The 20,344-nt window shown below is 38.1% G+C and overlaps 1 protein-coding gene across 3 annotated transcripts in view; it reads right to left on the bottom strand.

The window, feature by feature from the left end:
• The window catches only part of FAM184A (family with sequence similarity 184 member A), a 69,612-nt gene that overhangs the window by 34,942 nt on the left and 14,326 nt on the right, over positions 1-20,344 (bottom strand). For 2 of the 3 annotated variants that reach the window (XM_075708027.1, XM_075708028.1), the window contains exons 1-4: positions 11,011-11,664; positions 8,141-8,276; positions 4,204-4,385; positions 3,349-3,546 (exon numbers count right to left, since the gene is read on the bottom strand). In XM_075708027.1, coding sequence (XP_075564142.1) covers positions 3,349-3,546; positions 4,204-4,385; positions 8,141-8,276; positions 11,011-11,664 — 1,170 coding nt within the window. Of the gene's footprint in view, positions 1-3,348; positions 3,547-4,203; positions 4,386-8,140; positions 8,277-11,010; positions 11,866-20,344 lie in introns of those variants that run through there. The other variant, XM_075708026.1, reaches the window with a different exon arrangement.

Raw genomic sequence — 20,344 nt, 5'->3', positions numbered from 1 at the left:
TACCTTATTTTTTTCAGTTCATTTTCTAATCTAACATGCTTGATTAATCACAAAATAAAGACAAACAGGACTTTCTTCTCAATTACTAGTTTCACTTTGCAATTAATTATCAAAATTATTAAAACTATCTCTGCTTTCAGAGTTTTTCAATCTGAATTGACAGAATGCAGAAGTTTTTACTTTTTATAAAATTACACTGATAATATGCTTAGCCTTTAGCCTTTACCCATCTATCTCCCACACATAATCCCCACAGAAAATAGTAAAGCTTAAAATCAAGACTGAGCTTTGGGAAGTTTTTCAGGCTGTTACAATAAATGAAAAAAAAAAGCCCCACACCATGTATTATAAAATTTCCGTAGCACCAAAAGAAACCAACAATTAGTTCAACTTCAATTTCAACTATATGGAAAGAATGAAGTAACACCTCTGTTTTCATTCAATCTCTGTGGAGTAATAGTCAAATTCTGAAAACAACTCTGTTGGATGAATTATATTTCTCTTACATAAGCCTATGTTGTATATGCATTTGTTAGAAACTTTTTTTCTTTTTTTAAGGAAAACAATAAAGTTATGCTTCAGCTTTATTAATATTCAGAATATATTTGCAGAAGAACAATCTTTGTCACAAAATATATAATATGGAAAGATGTTAAAATTAAGACCTTTATTATCTATTTCAGTGGAGTATACTATATAGTTTATTATACCACAAAGTCTTCTGGAAGAAAATTAAGGTTGCCAAGTAAGGTGCTCCAGAGCCAGGTAATACAAGACTGCAAGGTTTTCTGTGCAGCTACAGAGGCTCCTTTATTAACTCCCTCCTAGGGGATCAGCTATAACGTGAGGTTTAGCATCAATTCAGTGCCTTTGTGTAGCCCTGGGCTCAGATTTCTGAGAAATCAGTATCTCAGAAACAGCTACGAAAATACATAGACCAGAGCCACGCATGAAACAAAAGGTACAACTGCAGGCACTGGAAAGACTGCAGAGACAAGGAGAGTTAAGCGCTCAAGAATTCAAGAGGAAAAAGACTGTCTTGGAATGGTATAAAACTCTAAGGAAAACCAGGGAGCTGGACGACAGCAACTTAGTGTCATCCAGCTCATTCCCAAAAGCAATGGAGGCCAACCCTTCCTCATCCAAAAACAGAGACTCCTCAAGTGTTTTGCTGGGGGTGGTAAGCACGTTAAACTTAGCAGCTTTTTAGTTCTAGCACTCTGATATGGTGTGCAATAGGCAATAAACGATTTGTGTATAAACTGCTTGCACAATCTCTTTGTTCATGGTAGAAGTTGGACAGAGTGACAAAACAGAGGGTTACACTTTCAATGATACATTGCTATACAACATTGCTCAACAAGTGCATGTTTTCTTCACCAGGCCCAGATCAATCACCACATGGGACAAATGATGCTTGCTAAATGAGACTTGCTCAGTTTTTCTTCTTCACACTGTGAAATCTGCTGTCTGCAAAATTTCACTAGTGCTATTCAGACCCTATTCTGATAACTGAGTAATTAGTTCTTTTATGATACTTGTCAGTACAGCTGTGCAGTACTGCAAAATTATTAGCAGCTCTATTTTCATAATCCTCCTATGAACTGATGCCATTTTTACAGCTCATTTTATAGATGGAAGAATTGAAGCAAAGGGATATATTTCAGCCATTTCTTGAGTCCTATTATCATTCTTTAGAATTCTCTTCTGTTCCATTTTTTTCAAAGATCTCCAAACCCAGATACCTTTCCCAGTCTTCCAGTCCCAATAAATATAGTATCTTTTTGTACTTCTGGACTGTTTATGAAAATTTTAGATAAATATTAATGTAATCTTTCATCTCCTTCAGAAGAACTGATTTTGAGTGATACACCAACCTTTCTGAATATGGGTCACAAAACCTGGAATAACACACCTACTATATTAAAAAAGAAAGTTGTGTTGAGCTGAGAATTTCTCTTCTGTATGCAGACAAATGACAGTACAAATGCTCTTTTTTTTGGTGTCCTGGTTTCAGATGGGATAGAGTTAATTTTCTTCCTAGTAGCTGGCATAGTGCTGTGTTTTGGATTTAGTAGGAGAAGAATGTTGATAACACACTGATGTTTTAGTTGTTGCTAAGCACTGCTTATGCTAGTCAAGGACTTTTCAGCTTCCCATGCTCTGCCAGGTGCAAAAGAAACTGGGAGGGGGCACAGCCAGAATAGTTGAACCAAACTGACCAGAGGGCTATTCCATACCATACGGCGTCATGGGCAGTATAGAAACTGGGGGGGGTTGGATGGGGAGCAGCGATCGCTGCTCGGGAGCTGTCTGGGTATTGGTCAGCGGATGGTGAGCAATTGCATTGTGCATCACTTGCTTTGTATATTGTTATTATTATTATTTTATTGTTACTATTATCATTACTATTTTACTTTATTTCAATTATTAAACTGTTCTTATCTCAACCCAGGAGTGTTTCTCACTCTTACTCCTCCGATTCTCTCCCCCATCCCTTCGGGGCAGAGGGAGTGAGCGAGCGGCTGCGTGGTGCTTAGTCACTGGCTGGGGCTAAACCACGACATTTGGCAAGCTATATATTATTTTAGTAAAGGCTGAGCAGTTTCTTCAGAGAGGCTGTCGTGGTTTAACCCCAGCCAGCAACTAAGCACCTCACAGCTGGTCACTCACTCCCCACCCCCAGCGGGATGGGGGAGAGAATCAAAAGGGTAAAAGTGAGAAAACACGTGGGCTGAGATAAACACAGTTTAACAGGTAAAGCAAAAGCCGTGCACGTAAGCAAAGCAAAACAAGGAATTCATTCACTCCTTCCCATCGGCAGGCAGGTGGTTCAGCCATCTCCAGGAAAGCAGGGCTCTATCACGCATAACGGTTACTTGAGAAGACAAACACCATCACTCCGAACATCCCCCCCTTTCTTCTTCTTCCCCCCTGCTTTATATGCTGAGCATGACGTCATATAGCATGGGATATCCCTTTGGTCAGTTGGGGTCAGCTGTCCCAGCTGTGTCCCCTCCCAGCTTCTTGTGCACCCCCAGCCTGCTCACTGGTGGGGTGGTGTGAGAAGCAGAAAAGGCCTTCACTCTGTGTAAGCGCTGCTCAGCAATAACAAAAACATCCCTGTGTTACCAAACTATTTCCAGCACACATCCAAAACATAGCCCCATACTAGCTACTATGAAGAAAATTAACTCTACCCCAGCCAAAACCAGCACAGAGGCACAGCAGATCTGCAGGTAACTCCAAATAAAACTTGCCATACAACAAAATCACGCAGTACAGGGTTCAAACTCTAACATTTGGCTTTTTGTAATATGTTTGATTATTAAGAAAACACAAACCTACCATCTGCAGTTTTTTCTTCTCCTTAGTAGCATTACTGTGTGCAGCCTCAATTGCAGTATGGTGTTTCCATGCCAATTCTTCTAAGGTCTTAGAATGAGCCTCCTTTAACTGTGCAGCCTCTCCTTCCAATCTTGCTTGCAATTTTACCAGCTCCTTCTCATAATATTCACGTTGTGTCTCCCTTGCTTCATTTACTTTCTATAAAAGACAGAGAAAAATACAATCATTTCTATTAAATGGCAAAAAAAATCTGAAGAGTAAGAGGAAAAAATGCAAAAACCGATTTACTGATTAAATAGATCTACAGAAATTAACTTCCTTATAAAACAAATTTAGCAAACACTAAGCACTGACTAAATAATTCAATAACCAAAAAGGTAGTTTCAATATATCCATGCAAAGCAATATATCTATATTAAAATCTTTTTTTTTTCTCTATTTAATTTGGGGAAACGGCAATCAGGTATCAAGCCTACAGAAAACTTCAGTTCAGTATTTTCAAAAAGGTTCAGCACATTTTCAGAGAATGGCTTTTTTAATTGTTCTTTAACCAGTTCACATTTCTCCTTACTGAGACACTTTAGATACTAGGCATCTACACACGAGGTCATAAATTAAATGAAATCGTTAAAAGATGTCCAAAGCAGTCTGAACATCATCTAATCTGACTTCTGTCTACTCTCACTTTACACTCTACATTAGTCATTCTATGTGGCTACATGAGATACACTTGGAACATACTACTACTGGTCCTAGTCCAGTCATATCAAACAAAAATTAAAACACAATAATTTTTTCTTCTTAGAATTCTAGGTCTTTTGTTTTTACTCATCTAAAGCCAATAAGCTGTTTAACCTTCTCCAAGGCCAGAATTTGCTGCCTTTGTCGCTCATCCAGACTCTGTGTTTTGCTTTGTAGTAAGTTTCTTTCCTCTTCCAGCTGCGATAGTTTTTCTTTTAATCTAGACTTTTCCGATTCCAAATCCCTGATTGTAACTTCTTGAGTCATTTGAGTAGCTTGAAGCATTCCAATGTGACCTAAAACCAAAACAGCTCTTTAAAACCTCACAGAATTGGTTTCATGTAATTGAAGTACACATTCATACTTCAGTGATTTCTAGAAGTACAACTCTAGTGGAAGCTTTCATAGGGATCTCCATTATCTTCACTGCAATGCCTACCTTCCCCTCCACTTCTCCCTTTTTTAGTTTTATTGTAAAGTGTCCAACAACAGTAGACTGCTTGGAGCTGGGGCTCCTTTAGTTTCAATTTTCCTGGCTCAAAGTTGTATATCGAATCCAAGAGAAAGCAGAGGTAGGCAATAATTTGAACACGGACAGTCTATCTTGAAGAACTTACCCACCTAAACCCACACATTTTTACCCCATGATAAGCTACACAACAGAAAGCAGAATCTTGAAGTCTAATGGTAAAGACATTATTTTACCAAACTCATAATTTAACCAGCATGCTAGGTATATCAGCTAATGCTATGTAAAGCTTATGGAATTACACTTCGTTTATTTTGCTGTAGGGCTATGACTAAAAGATGTAACAGAACTCATTCTCTCCAGTACTCTGGAGAGATGTACAATCTAAATTCTTGCAGGTTAGAGGCTTGCTTTTGATTTCTTTATATATACTGGGAGGAGGGGGGGAATCTACAAATATAGACAGTATAATCATCTGTCTCTCACATCACCAATGGAAAAAGGTTTATGACTTCAGAAATTTTTGTCCTTGTTCTTAATTTATATCTGTATTACGGAAAATACTACTACTAGGTAACTGACTAAAGCAGTGAAACTTCTGTTATTCTGGGAAAAGCTTGGGAGGGGATAGAAGGCTATTTTGGAAGAGAGGATGCTCCTACATTTGTTCAATCTAAAGACAAGAGATGGGATATTCTCCCATTATTTTAACATCTTTGTAGAAGCATCATGAAGTCATACCTAAGCTGACATTTCATGTCAGAATGGATTATTTTGATAGAAACACCCTGTTATGTCTAGGTCATGCAATTTATGAAAGGGATGTTTGAAATACGCCTTTTAAAAATTAGCATAAGATAAAATTAAGTGGTAACTAAACAGACTTTCAAGGATTATTCAAAGATCTTTAACAGTTTCACAGAAAGAAAGCATCCAGATAAGAAAATACATTATTTACTCAGAATAAATTTTTTGTTATTTTTGTTGTCACAACTTCTAGGAGAGACCTCCCCCCCTGCCCATTTTATTATAACCTTCAAAAATGAGAGATTAGTTGAGATCTAATAACAGAGTATTGCTTTTAAATTTAAGTTACTAAGAAACAGCTAAGTGGACTGCATATCACTGTTTCTCACAAGACAAAACCACTGAACCTCCTGATTCATTGCCATCTGCAGTTAAACCAAGACATGCGCCAAAAAGGAAACCGTTTTAGCCTTTGTTGTCTGCGGACACTGATGTGAAGGGAATGACAGTGGGATATATAATGGAATTTGGCCACGAAAAATGCTTCAAAATTAGTAGTATTTTTATAAACAATGCACACCTCTAATGACACTAAGCCCTGAAGAATTCTAGGAATCATTTTGGCATTTTTGTTTGATAAAACTAAAAACTGAAGAGAAAAAACATAGCAAGTACACTTCATTTCTGTAACATTTCAAAAAACTACCTTGTTTCAAAAGTTCAGCCATTTAAGAAATATATTTGCAAAGCCTGATTTTAGAATGTAACAAGGAGAATAATTGTACAAGAATTTCAGGTTTGTCAGGAAGTATTCTGTACGTGCATATTCCATTGTAAATGCACACACACACTGATCTAGAGCTTTTGTCCTAGCAATACTGACAAACAATACAAGTTTCCCATTCCTCATGCTCTACACAGAAGGTATGAAACGCAGCAGTTTCCTTTCAAGTTAAGAATCTCAGGATAAATGGAAGAAGAATATATTAATTTCCCATAACAGACTTAATACAGCATTTTCAAGTTGCAATACAATGAGTAAATATTTTGAACGGCAATTAAGTATGAGAATTTAGTTTCTTTGGGGCAGGATTTTTGACTTCCAAGTGTGAGCTGAAAATCAAAGGAGATGGCAGTGGGCCAGCATCAGAAACCATTTCCAAACTGGCTGGTAATCAGTTATATCACACGGTAATGGCTTGGTGGCATGACTGTAAACAGGGATCTTGGTTCTTGTTGCACAGCAAGGTGCTGTAAAGCAAAGATGTACTATTGACAGTGCCACTGAGCTCAGCAACAGCATGGACACGCTGCAATTTCTGGTAAAGCTAAAAAGCTCAGTGCCAGAGGAGACCAGTGCTGCATTCACAGTCTAGATGACTCATTGCCATCAGTAATAAGGAAAAATAGCCTGGATATTTAAGTTTGTTTCCAGTATATCTGGGGCTGGCTGCTGAACCTCTCCCATGCTTCTGCCTAAGGAAAGAAAAAGGAATGGCCAAAGAGTGTATGAGAACATGTCTTTGTCCTCCAACAGTCTCAGGTCATGAATTTCTCTGAGTGCCTCACATACCACTTTTTGGAGTGTCAGATTCCCATCTGAGATCCATGATTTGAGATCCTCTTAGCAGGAAGCACATTCCTTTTAGCTATTTACATCCAGTAGGACCTTGCAGTCTTGGGTCCCAGCTAGCCTCTATATTGTCCAAACATATAGCCCAGACTATTCCTAGCCCTTACCTTAGCTAGCTCATCTATGCCACTTGCCCTAGGCATGAAGCTGTCCAGCACACACACTCAGTCCATCTGTAGGACCTGCTTCATTATTTGAAGGACAGCAATAAAGCCTTGATACAGGCCACAGTCACACACACTGTTTGAGGGCTAGGCCACACGTAGCCAGCTAACAGTGAGCTGTGACAGTAATAGTAAATATAGTATTATATATTGTATATAATATAAATAGTAAACTATTACAGTATTAGCAAGTTAACGCTGTGAAGTATTTTCTGTCCCTAAGGCTGACTGGCAGAGTCTGGCAACAACCCAGCCTTTAAAATGAGGTGATCTTATCCAAACCGACTTTTGGGAAGGGTCCCTGGGCTTGGGCTAACTTGTGTGGAAAGTAATCAGGTATTTCTACAATTGGTCTCGTTGAACAAGGCCAAAGATAAGGCAGGGGCTCATTTTTAGCCTACAATTCTACCTATAGTATAGTTAATCACATTCAAGCACCTGAGCCCAGGCCCATGCCCTACCACTAAGCAGTTTACTAGAGAGACAATACCAGTAAGTTAAAACCCGCATGTGTACAAGCAGATCTTAAAACATTTTCTATGCTTTTTCATATGCCAATGAGCAGAGAGAAGTCAAGAAAACAGCTATAAAGAAAACCCTAACAGATTTATTAACCAATAAGCTGCAAGTCTTCTGACAGTAGTGTAAAGCAAAGTACCACAGTCTCAGCAAAAAGACAAGGCAACTGAAAAAGGATGGAGAAACAGGAAGCACATCTCAGTGATTGTGTGGCGAACAGATACACAGCAGAAGCATTCTGTACAAGTGCACTTAAGGCAAGAAATTCCAAGATCTGGAAGATGTGTATGTGCCACACAAAGTAGAATATGTGGACACATGAGTACACAAAAAAAGAATTCTAAGTACAATGCACGTGATATCAAAAGAGTTAAAAAAACCCCAAACTTGTCAGAAACAACTATGGACAGCATTGAACAGTCTTTAGGCACTCTAAACCTGCACAAGTTTAACAGAAAAAGGAAAGGCTAGAATAAATAGATGAAGTTCATTTCCAGATTAAATTACTGACATACATACTGGCTTTAAGAACAAGATCAGTGGCCTGCTGCTGTAAGCGCTCTCTAGCAGCCGCTAGCTCACTTTCCACTTCTTTGTGTTTACTTAACAATGACATCTCCTCCTCCTTCACATCATCTAGCTGTTTTTGAAGAACCTAGAGGAAAAACAGTATAACACCTGTTATCATTATATACAATCATGTTTAAATTTAAATGAGCATTAGGTTAAAATGTACAGAAAAGACCCCTCAGCAAATAATTTTTATTCATACAAAAGCTGAAATCTTGTAATATTACCATCATATTCATTTTGCATTATGTGTTTTTCCAAAAATATTGTTGAAGCACTACAAGATGATACGTTCACAGTAGTTTACAGTGTCCTTCATTGCAACTGTGAGTGTGTAGTACTGACACAAATTAAGCTGCACATGGATATACACAAAATAAGAGTTAGGCAATTAGGTAAATCAAACTTTTAGTATGTTTTAAGTCTGATGTACTGATTCACAATAGCATATCTTGGGTAGCGTGATGATGATGTGTTCTCAGCCACGCAGGAAGGAAAAGGAAATCTTGTTCTGTTTTAAAAGGAAAGCTAGATTTCTCATCATTGAAGTCACTGGAATAGCACAGGGTCATTTCAGAAACTAAAGCAGGAAACAGAACTGGGGAAAACACTGGACAGGACATGTAATGAAATATGGACACCAGAAGTGGTGAGATTATGCCTTTGGTCACCTCATCCATAATGATCAGAGCAGGACCTGACTTAAAAATCTGCTGCAAATACCGTACTAGACTCTTCCTCTTTGAAACCAAGACGAACACCTTTATTGTAGGAAGGATCAACATACAGTGGGTTTCCTTTTCACTGCAGCTTGCCAGAAACCCATCTCCTTGGTGAAGTCAATTGAAAGGCAAGAGTTCTGCTTCATTAACTGAACAGAGTTGGAAATGAAATTCTGGAAGGCCCCCTGGGAAACTGGAAGGTGTTCCAAATTTAACATCTGATAAAGGTGGCAGTCTTCTTTCACTATACCCTGTAGCCTTTACACAAGAAGGAAGGAGAGTCCAAAAGATGGGCTGGAATTAGATTGTAAATGAGAAAATCTCAGGCCCATCTCAGCTCTATCCAGTGATGCTTCCAAAATTACTAGAACCATCACGTTTACAGTACTTCTGGCTTTGAAGCTTGAAACATTTGTAACTACAAATGCAAAAGATGAGATACTTAAGACTACCCACAGAGATTACTGTTATCCAGACCTCAGCACAGCTACCAAAACCCGAGCAGAATTTCACAGAATCTTTTCCTTCAAGTCCAGCATACCCAGTCCTATTTTTTGCTGAACAAAAAAAATACAGTCTTTGTATTTCTGGGATGTCTTGTCCTTCTTTAAGGACAAGAAACTTTAGTATCTAAGTAACACTGTATTGTGGTTTAACCTGGTAAGCAGCTAAGCACCACACAGCTGCTCGCTCACTCCCCACCCCCAGCGGGATGGGTAAAAATGAGAAAACACGTGGGCTGAGATAAACACAGATTAATAGGTAAAGCAAAAGCTGTGCACGCAAGCAAAGCAAAACAAGGAATTCATTCACTCCTTCCCATTGGCAGGCAGGTGTTCATCCATCTCCAGGAAAGCAGGGCTCTTTCACACATAACAGTTACTTGAGAAGACAAACGCCATCACTCCAAACGTCCACCCCTTCCTTCTTCTTCCCCCCTGCTTTATATGCTGAGCATGATGTCATATGGTGTGGAACCTCCCTTTGGTCAGTTGGGGTCAACTGTCCCAGCTGTGTCCCCTCCCAGTTTCTTGTGCACCCCCAGCCTGCTCACTGGTGGGGCGGTGTGAGAAGCAGAAAAGGCCTTGACTCTGTGTAAGCACTGCTCAGCAGTAACAAAAACATCCCTGAATTATCAACACTGTTTTCAGCACAAATCCAAAACATAGCCCCATACTAGATACTATGAAGAAAATTAACTCTATCACAGCCACACTGAAAATGTGTGCAGTATTTCAGCTACTGCTTGTAAAAACATCATTGAAGATATTATAATAAAAAATTAAAACAATTCAGAAAGTCATCTTTTTTCCTTACCTCCCACAAACCTACTTTTCTTAACACCCAACGTGTTTAGGCAAGGTAGTCACTAATGATCTCTACAAGTGAGACTGCACCGAATACAGAATATTAATTGTATTTATGGTGTCAGTTGTATGACATTCCTGTCAAATACATTTCTGCAAGAAACTCTACAGTCTAGACAAGCAGTTTCTCAACTTTTCTAGAAAGCATTTCAGTTTTCACCATTAACTTCTCAAATGGTACCAGTCACCATCCTTCTCCTTCCCTCTCTGAATCCTTTTTTTTGTGAGGGAGGGAGGAGTCAATTTATGTGGAGACCTGATGCAAAGATATTGCTCAGCTTTTTGCCTTTTTTTTTCCTTTCTCTCTTTCTTTTGGGGGAGGGGAACAGGGTTTGGTTTGGGTGGGGTTTTTTTTTTCCTGTTCTTTAAATAGTAACAGTTTTGAGTATTCTATTGAGCATACTACACTTTGGGTAGTATGACTAGAACAACCAAGTTCTGTTCACGAACAGCTGAAAGGAAGGAGACCAAATCTCTCCCCTGGATAGGGGCTTCTAGATTCTACTAGAATATGAAGTAGTATCAATTCAGTCGAGGAAAATTAAACATATAAAATAGATTTTAAAATATAAAAGCATATGAAAATTTAGAAGTAGATGATAATCAAGAACAAGTGACAGAAATTAAGTTTACGTGTCCCAGTCACCTCAACCTACCAGCATCATGGAAAGACAGCATAAATAGGAAAAGAAAATTCACAGTCTTGAGCATAACATATCATCAGTCTCACCTGGACATTGTTTTCTGCTGTACCAAGAGCCACCTGAAGTTTTTGGCATTTTTCCCGTAGACTGCCAGCTTCATCCTGGACCATTTGCAATTCAGTTTTAAGCTTTCCCAGGTTCTTCCGTAACACACTTTCCTGGTTTTGAAATTCTTTTCTTAGCTCCACCTCTTTTTCTTTGCAAGCATGTAGACTTTCTGCTGTAAAAAGCTGAGATCTTTTCAAAGAATCAAGTTCATGTTCATAGAAGGACTGTGCTTTGCTGAGCTTGCCTTCATAGTCCTCAATGAGTTTTTTTCTTTCCAGCCTTAACTCTTCCACTTTATTGTTCAAGTCTTCCAGCTCCAGTCTATGCAATTCCTCTAGCTTTTCTTGCCCCTTACTTAAAGTAGCATTCTGACTCTGTTGAGTCTTCAGAAGTTCTTGAATCTCAAGCCTGTGGGCAGCTCTCAAGTCTTCTAGAGCTGTACGCTTGTCCTTCTCATACTGCACTTGCAACTGTATGAAACTTCGTAGCCTTTCCTCAAATTTCTTTCTGATCTCTTCTACTTCTCTTGACATGGTCACTACACGTTGGACATGCTGAGCTTCTGCACAAAGCTGCATATCTTCAACTCTGTCCTTATAGGCTTCAAATTCTGTCAAGGCCTGATGTTTCATCTTTTTATGATCTTCCAGTGACTCTTCTAAAACCTGGATCTTTCTCTTGAGATCCATTTCTTCCGCAACTTTACTTTTATACTGCAAGATTTTCTCTCTGGTCTCTGCAAGAATTTGTTGAATTTCTTCTTCATGAGCATCCTTAAGGGCTTGGATGGCAGCTTCATGTTCATCATTTTTAGTGTTCAAAGCATATATTACCTACAAACGTGAAACAATACTATGTTAGAGAAAAAGGCATTCTGATAATCTGTTAAATTGTAAGAAAAAACACCTAGGCACTCTGAAAGTTACTTTGACAATCTGGCATGTTTTCATGATACAAATAAGACACCAAATATTATTATGAATGTGACTGCATAAATACTGTATTGGTCATGACAATCCTATATACCTTGTAGAATGGTTTTTCTATACTTTTTAAACCTATAATTTTCCCGATTAAGATTTTGCCTTTTTATGCATGTTGTTGCCATAAATACCACTGGGGAAGAAACCACATTCAACGCATTGAAAAATAAAACATTATTTAAAAGAATTAAAAGCATAGCCTAAAAAGAAATTTAAACAGAGGTTTTCTGTCAGAGAATAACACACACAGAGTATATATTACAACATGAAATTAAAATGGAACAAAACCCAAATCTCAAATTCCTCCTTTCCAAATGCTAACTATTATTAAACATTTTATTTTAGAAACATCTAAAATGCCAAAATTGGTTGTTCTGGTTCATAGGCCTGATGGTTGCCCAGATACAATTTCAGTTTTGACAGCTTATCTAGTAGGCTTCCCGTGTATGTGGATCTCCTAAGGTCTGAGGTCCCTCACTACATAAGCTCACCAGCTTTCCAGCTAATAAGCCAGCTGAACAGAAAAGTGGCTGGCAGGGCAGCCAGCAGTTTGGGGAGCCCACGGAGCTATGCAGCTCAAGAAGGCTGTGAAACCAGCAAAGCAGCCTAACATTCAGTGAAAGTTTTAAAGTAACCAGATGTATCCTATGGGATGTTTCAATTGCACCACAACATAGTAGGTCGATTTTTTGGTTTTCAACTAGGAAGTACTCTCACAGACATAGAGATACGGATAGGTATGTGTGTATGCATATACATACACATGTATCAGTGAACAAAGTATTCATGCAATAAGTTTTTTTAATACAATATTTTGTGCTCCAAGAACTCCAGCAAATCCCCACATTTCCCAGATACATTACAGGCAGCAGAGCTATAAAACACATCTGAACAGAGGAGAGGGAAAAAAAAGTCTTCTGATTAGTATATTTTGTATCTCTTAAAAATGAACAAGAAGCAACAAAAATGGACAACAAAGAAGCAGCAGAGAATTTAGAAAAAAGCTGCCCTTTGAGGTTTGGTGTGGGTTCTGGGTTTTTTTTGTTTGTTTGGGTTTGGTGGGGTTTTTTTTGTGAGGACAGAACCTGGACAAGTCCTCTGTTAGCATTCAACCAGGTAACAGAGGAAAACTGTGCTGACTTGCCCTCAGGGCCAGGAAATATGAAGGCAGCCCAGAATTGCTCTCCTGGCACCAAGCACAGAGCCTGTGTGTTCTGGACTGGTGAAAGTGTCTACTGTCAAGTGTTCAGGCAAGTTACAAAGCTCAAAAGTTCTCGTAAGTGAAAAAGCAGATTCAAGATTTTGGACATGTAATACAACAAGCTCTGTTTTCGTTTTTTTGGGTTTTTTTTTTATAGGGGGTTTTGGTTTTTGTTTGTTTGGGTTTTTTTTAAACAAGAGTCCAGACACAGTATTCTAAATTTTATTGTCTGAAATAACAAGCACACACCATTCTGTTACCTGTGCTAAAAACCCTAAAAGGGCAGGCTTTAGATTAAAAAAAAAAAAACAAAATTCTGAAACAGTATCAGATGGAAAGAAAAAAACTAAACAGCCTCACTCATCTTTATATAGCAAGGAAATAATTTAAAAAAAAAAAGTCACAAAACCTAGTTCAACTTACATTATTGTAATTCAATTTTTCTAACATATGTATGCATTATTTAATGAAAGAGGGGGGAAAAATAGCTCTTCCATGGTTTTGGAAACTGTTCTTAATGCTGCTAATATCTCTGCAGGCAGCATGTAGACTTTTGGCTTTCTTCCTCCCTAGAAAAAATACGTTTTCCTACTGTGAAAGAGCTTCATGGTTCAGAGACTCAAAAAGCTCCTCCAATACATTGCAAAAAATGACACAAAACCACATGCAATTCTGTTAGCAGAATCACAACTATCGCTGCAATGCCCTTCACCAAGGTTTCAACCTTTTATATTCTCATTGTCTTCAGTGATGGCAACAGTAACTTCTGACCACAAAGCTTTCACCTCCCTCCTGTCACCAACATACAGTCTCCGCTACTGGATCCCAAAGGTTAGTTTCCCTGTCATTTAAATGGTGTCCAGTGCTCAACTCCCTTGTTCATACCAGAAATACTTTGAAAACTGAGGGGTTTTTGGTTTTTTTTTTTTAAATGTATATGCAGTATTTTGCATGAATAGGCCTTAGTTTTGGTTACAGAAACTAGACAATGTAGTTAAAAAGGTATTATAAAAAAAAAAAAAAAATCACACTTTTGATCAGGTTATTAAAGTATTTGCAGAACACAAGGTCAAATCCCATGCTCAAAACAGCCCTTGACTCCTGTCTTTGTGCATAGAAGTGCCACAATGTTGTTGTTCACTTCAGGCAGTGTTCCAGTCTCAGGTTATGCAGTACTAAATCTGCAGAAAGTATAAACCATATAGTATTTTCACAGGTATTATGATTTGGCAATGGGACCCTCACTGAACATTCCAAGTGAAAAATAAGCCTATATGCAATGCTGGATTCAGAAGGTTATCTTTAAATTTTCATCATGCACTTACTCCATACAAAAAGCACTGAACATCTACAAATTCAATAAGCACCATTCACTCCCTAAATGAAGGACACGGGTGTCTTATGGAAAACACAAAAATAAAATAAAATGCAAGCAACTGAATGTTGTATCATAACATATGTTCTCCAGAAGCCTGAATTCCAGCTCTATCAAATTATTATAAATCTAATTATTTTTAAAGTAATGGAATAGCTATATCAGATTTTATCTGTGAGAATTTGATGCACCGTATTAGCATAGGAACATAGAAAAAAAGTCAGTACTAACTGAAGCAAAAGCAACCTAACAGCATTTCAAGGAAATGAAAGCAGAAACTGAAATACACGGGAAAAAATTAATACATTTAAAGTTCTACCTAAAATAAACAGTTCTTGTTCAAATAAGTTTCTGAAAATTGAAAGGCAGTAAGGTTGCAAAAGTTGGAGGTGGGCAGATAAAACAAGTTTTGCACTCTCTATTTTTAAATGAGAGGATGAGCCATTTCCTAAGCATGCTTGTAAATACTTTTAAAAATACTAGTAGCTTTTTCAGTACAACTGCATATTACTAAGAAGCATAAACTGCTCATTTGAGTAATTCATATTTTTTCCAGCTCCACTCTAAATGCATCATACACATTGCAGTTCTTACCAGGTGACAGGAAAAAAAAATTAAATTGCATTTTAATGTACTTTCAGTTAGCATATCATTCCAGAGGTACAGACAGAACCATACTCTCTCCAAGAATACTGAGACTGCCAGCTAAAGGCCTTAATACTTCTTATACAAAACAGTAACACAATTAATTATTATAAGAATCTACTGAAATACTGCGTGGCTTGGTCTGAAGAACTACAACAGAGTAAGTTAGTAACAACAACAGTAATAAACTTCTTTTATGCCAATAATTGAGTACTGGAGTTTTCAGTTATATTCTATGTGGTAAGGTTAAGCAAATCTGTTGCTGCATTAGCTTTGGTGTCTTGAACGACACATAATACAAACAACAACCAGTGTTCAACACTGTTTGTGGCTGAAAGATGAAATTGTTACTATTTGGCTTTGAAATATTTTTGACTCCAAACCAGATGTTATGGTTTGGAGAGCTGACCAACTCTTGCATGGTCAGCTGCACATTGGCCATCTGCTCCTGCCAGCAATTTAGTCACAATGGAATGCTTTTCTAATTAAAAATGTGCAATTCGCCTTAATACTAGTATTAGGTGCCAAATATATTTTGCAGCACAGAAGATATCTCCAAAAAGGCATGTGGTTCATTCTCTCTAATTTTACATGGAAACAGGAACTGATACGTATGAGAAAAAAAACCCATCACTACACATCTTACACAAACATCAGCCTTATGTCTCTGGTAAACCTTCATTTTAGACTTAACGTGTGGGTCCCTGGGTCAGAGCACTATATTCAGCCTAGTTCAGGGGAAGTGACTTGTTCCCAGTGCTGCTGGGGTGGTGCTGCCTGTGAGCACTGGTGCTGCCTGTACCCACTATTCTGAAACACCAGAGCCTCCAGAGACATCCCAAGGCTGCACACCTATTTAACGAACTACACAACAACAGTGCCAACAAGGAATTGCTGGTGCATAACCTGTGAATGATTTGGAACATGCAGACCAATGAGCCTGACCTACCTTTGCAATCTGTGGGCAGATAAGAACTGCTAGATGCCAGAAGAAGTAGGATATACTGGGAAACAGTAACAAGGGTTTTCTAGAGACAAGTCACACCCCACAGATACAGTGGGATGCAAACAGAAAGGTTTAGTCTGCAACATCAACAAGAAACATCAAAAAACTTCCAGGCACTACTATGAATTAATTTTATGTAGAAATGTATCCTCTACTACAGCCCAGAATGATCATACTTTTTGTTACAATGCATTAATTGCATTAATTTTTCCCCTTTTCTTCCTGTTGACCCAGTAATGCCAAATAATGAGAAGTATGTTATATTTAAGCATTTAAAATTTATGTATTATGATCAATGAAAGGTCAATTTAAGATAAAATAAATAAAACAACCAATTTAAAACACAGAAAAAGTTTGGTTTTACTGGAGAAATTTCTGCTCCTTAGTAATTATAAAAAGACAGTAACACAGGAAAATACCTCAAAATTATTTAACAGTCTTTCAGAAAAGCTGTCCACAATCACAGAGTACATTCTTACAAATGCATTACTATGTACAAAGTATACAGCCAATTATAACATAGCATTTTATTCCTTCTTATGCATCGCGAGGCAGACATTGAAAACCACAAGATAAGCTCTCAAGATTTTTTTGTACAGTAATCTGTGAAGTTGCGTTTTTATAGGACTTTTTTTTTTCCTTAAATTGTAACCAAGAGACAGGTCTGCTCAGAGCATTTAATGGGGAAAACCAAGTTATTGTTAAATCTGAAACCCCCCCTTTAAAAACCATATTATGTATACAAAAAAAAAAAAAAATCCCAACCCCAAAACCTATGTATGCCCATCTCTCTGCCTTTTTTAATTTTTAAAAAAAAAAAAAAATCCCTTTATCTAGAGAGACCTTTTGTTCCCCTATGGAAAATACTGCAAATACAGATGCTTTCTCAATCCAGTCCTTTGTGTTGCTGGCAACACAACAGAAACAAGCCCAGAACTTTAGGCCAGGATTGCTTCAACATCACAGAAAAGGTGGAAGGCAAGCACTTGTTCTTCAGCTATCAGGTTCACTGCAATGCTTCTTAATGCTTGGGCCAGTGCGTTAGGGGCACAGCATGATGAGCAGGGAAGAGACAAATATGGTCTGCAGCTGCAAAAGTAGTGTCCCCCGCCAATACCATCTCCCCAGAAAAGCTGGTCTAACTACACCAGTCTTCCTTTGAGATAAAATCCACAGAGGGTGAGGACTTGAGAATTTTTCCCCCCAAAAATATACTTCCACAGAAAATTTACTATGACAATATCGTTTAGCTGTTCAACAGTGTTCATGCATTAGCTTAATTCATGCCTAAGTAAAATTTAGTACTTTATTCCTTTAGAAACTCTGCAAACAAATACTGAATTATTTTTATTACAGCAACAAGCTTTCCAAACTAATCTCTAATGTCTTCTGTTTACAATTAATTATTTAGAGAATGATGCCATGAAGTTCAGCATAATTTATTTCCAGGAACAGAACATTAACAGATTTCCACCTCCACCTAACATTCAACATTTGGATGAAAACAACCAACAACCATTTTTCACTTTCACACTTGTTGCTAAACATTTATGCTTAATTTTCTATAAAACAGAAGTCTTGGTAAGTCAGAGGACTTGCACTGTTCACTAAGCTGATAATTAAACAGAGGGAAAAATATTCATTTTTTACTTTCAGGTTTCTTTATGTTCATTACTATATACATAAAGGCATAAAGCCTCACAGGGGCACATACACCCACAGATGCTTTCCTCATGCTCCTAAACATACGCTCCTCAAGTACCTGTAATCTGATGTGCTGATAACCCATTTCTACTTGCTGAACTGCCAAGTACAGATCAGTATCGTATTAACTACTTGACTTACAATCCTTCCTGTGTTTTGTTTATTTGCATATGACCCACACTGAAATATCAACTCTTCTTAAGTATTTGCCTGAATATCCCACTGGTTGAAAAAATCCACTTGCATTTACAGCTCAGCATGTTTATAAATGATTACAGGACCTGTACCTTAAAACTTAATTATCAGAAAACAGCATGCCACATTCCAATTAATTGTGGGGTAGGAGATGTCCTCACCTGAGGAACAGATACAGAGCATGTTTTGGCACAGGGACAGAATGGCCAGTGCACCCAATCTGGTCATTCACTGTTGCCTTTTTCCTTTCTCCTAGAGTTGTACCGGACAACAGATGAGAGGCTTTCTGGGAGCTAATTAGGAGCTTTATGTTACAATAGCCTATCTTGGAAATACGCACTTTGTCCAAATCCAGGAACAGGAATAACCATTAACGAGCCAACCAGGTAAGAGAAATTAAAAGCATGCCAGCAGGTAAATCTACAGCTGTAGAGCACTCTGCAATCAAAGATTCAACAAAAGGAGCACATTACCTGCCCTGCATTTTATAGACCAACATGCTGAGCAACAAGAGAAGAATGGGGTTCACAAGTTCAGAAGCCATGCAATCTGCTGCCAGGAGTCAAGTGTGGTTTAAACCTCAGGTCTCTAGGCTGGGACACAACAACATGCTACCTTCCAAATGATTTTAGCAATCACCAGTGAACTGAGAAACAGTTCACCCATTACAACAGGCAGAGTGGGAAATCAGGCTATGTTGTTCCCTCTGCTCTAGCAGCTGAGTGTCTCCAAGACTGGGTCTCACCAGTAGAATATTACCTGAGGGGGAAAAAAGGGGATCTGACAGAGACATTAGTGCATAATGTGAGGCTGGCAGAAACAGATACTTGGGGGAAACTCCATTCCATTCAGTAGAGCAAGGTTTTTGACTGGATGTGTGGGGTCCACTGTAGAACATATGGCATCCTGCTACAGTTAGTAGAAATTCCATTTTCTTATATGGGTATCCTTGGATGTGCTGCAGAAAACAGACAAGTGAGGTATTTTCCTCACCCCAAATTACAATGGAGCAAAGGGATTTGTACCAGTAATAAGTTAAGGCATGCCAGATAAGATAACTGTACCCAGGTTTCTGAAGAAGAAAAGAGAGAGGAAGCAAGAGCAGATATCACTTACAAATATTTATCAAATTACAATTAAAAAAAAATAGGAGCCCTTAGACCTAGCTTTTCCCTTCCAGAAAACAAGGTAGTAATTGTGGAAGGCACATGATGTCAGATGGAAGGGAAAAAGAGGAAAAATTACTTGCCATTAATTGCCATGCAATTTAGATTGTCAGTTTGGGGAACAGGTGAAGTTGTTATTCCTGTTAAGACAAGGAGAAGATAGAAGAGCAGAAAAAAAGGAGAATAAATATTAGATACAACATGCATTAGATACAACATGCAGGCCCTATCTCCTGAAAACTATTCTAATATTCTAAAGTTACTCAGAAAACAAGAAACAACTTAAACACTAATGAAATACAAGTGCATTTTATAAGGGTTTTTAAAACAATCATGGCCTGGCTAAGGCATGACAGACAGATACAATGCTGCACCGCCCAAATACAGTAAAACCTTCAGAATACCTTCAGCTGAGGCAAAAACTCAGGTGCAAAGCAACCAGATGTGATGTCACACAAAGAAGAAATACAGACTAAAAGGGGAGATCCATTTGAAGATAATAGCATATGACTATGAGACATGGGTTGGGTATTCAGTTGAATAACATTAGCCACTGACTAGAAGTAATGTCTAAGATGCCCATTTAAGAATGTTGCAGACGGATGGCCCACTGGCCAGATTCAATTTAACTAGTTTTCAGGAATAAAAAATCCCAGAATTATCTGCACAATCTTGAACCAAAACAGTTTTTACAGGAGGAAAAAGTAGACTTGAAGACCTTGACAGAAAGATGAGAAGCAGCTGGATATAGGTAAAGCACACTTCTTTACTACAAACCGAATTATACAGGACTATTTCCCCAGTTATAGGGAAGACATCACCACTACTGCTTTGTATGACTGGCACATAATCCCCCCACTGGGCTACTACATGGCATCTGTTTCTGAGAGAAATGTTCAGCTGTTCTACACTTGCATTGCTGGCTCTGCTGGAGTTATGTAAATTTACGGTGTTCAGCAATCCAATTCAGTACATTCATGTTATGCTGTTCTCTACTACAGCTATTTCTAAGCAGTGTATTATTACCTGCATGATTA

The sequence above is a fragment of the Pelecanus crispus genome, chromosome 3, assembly GCF_030463565.1.
Source record: "Pelecanus crispus isolate bPelCri1 chromosome 3, bPelCri1.pri, whole genome shotgun sequence".
Taxonomy (NCBI): domain Eukaryota; kingdom Metazoa; phylum Chordata; class Aves; order Pelecaniformes; family Pelecanidae; genus Pelecanus; species Pelecanus crispus.
The sequence above is the reverse complement of the archived record's forward strand: the minus strand, read 5'-3'. Positions and strand labels throughout refer to the sequence as shown.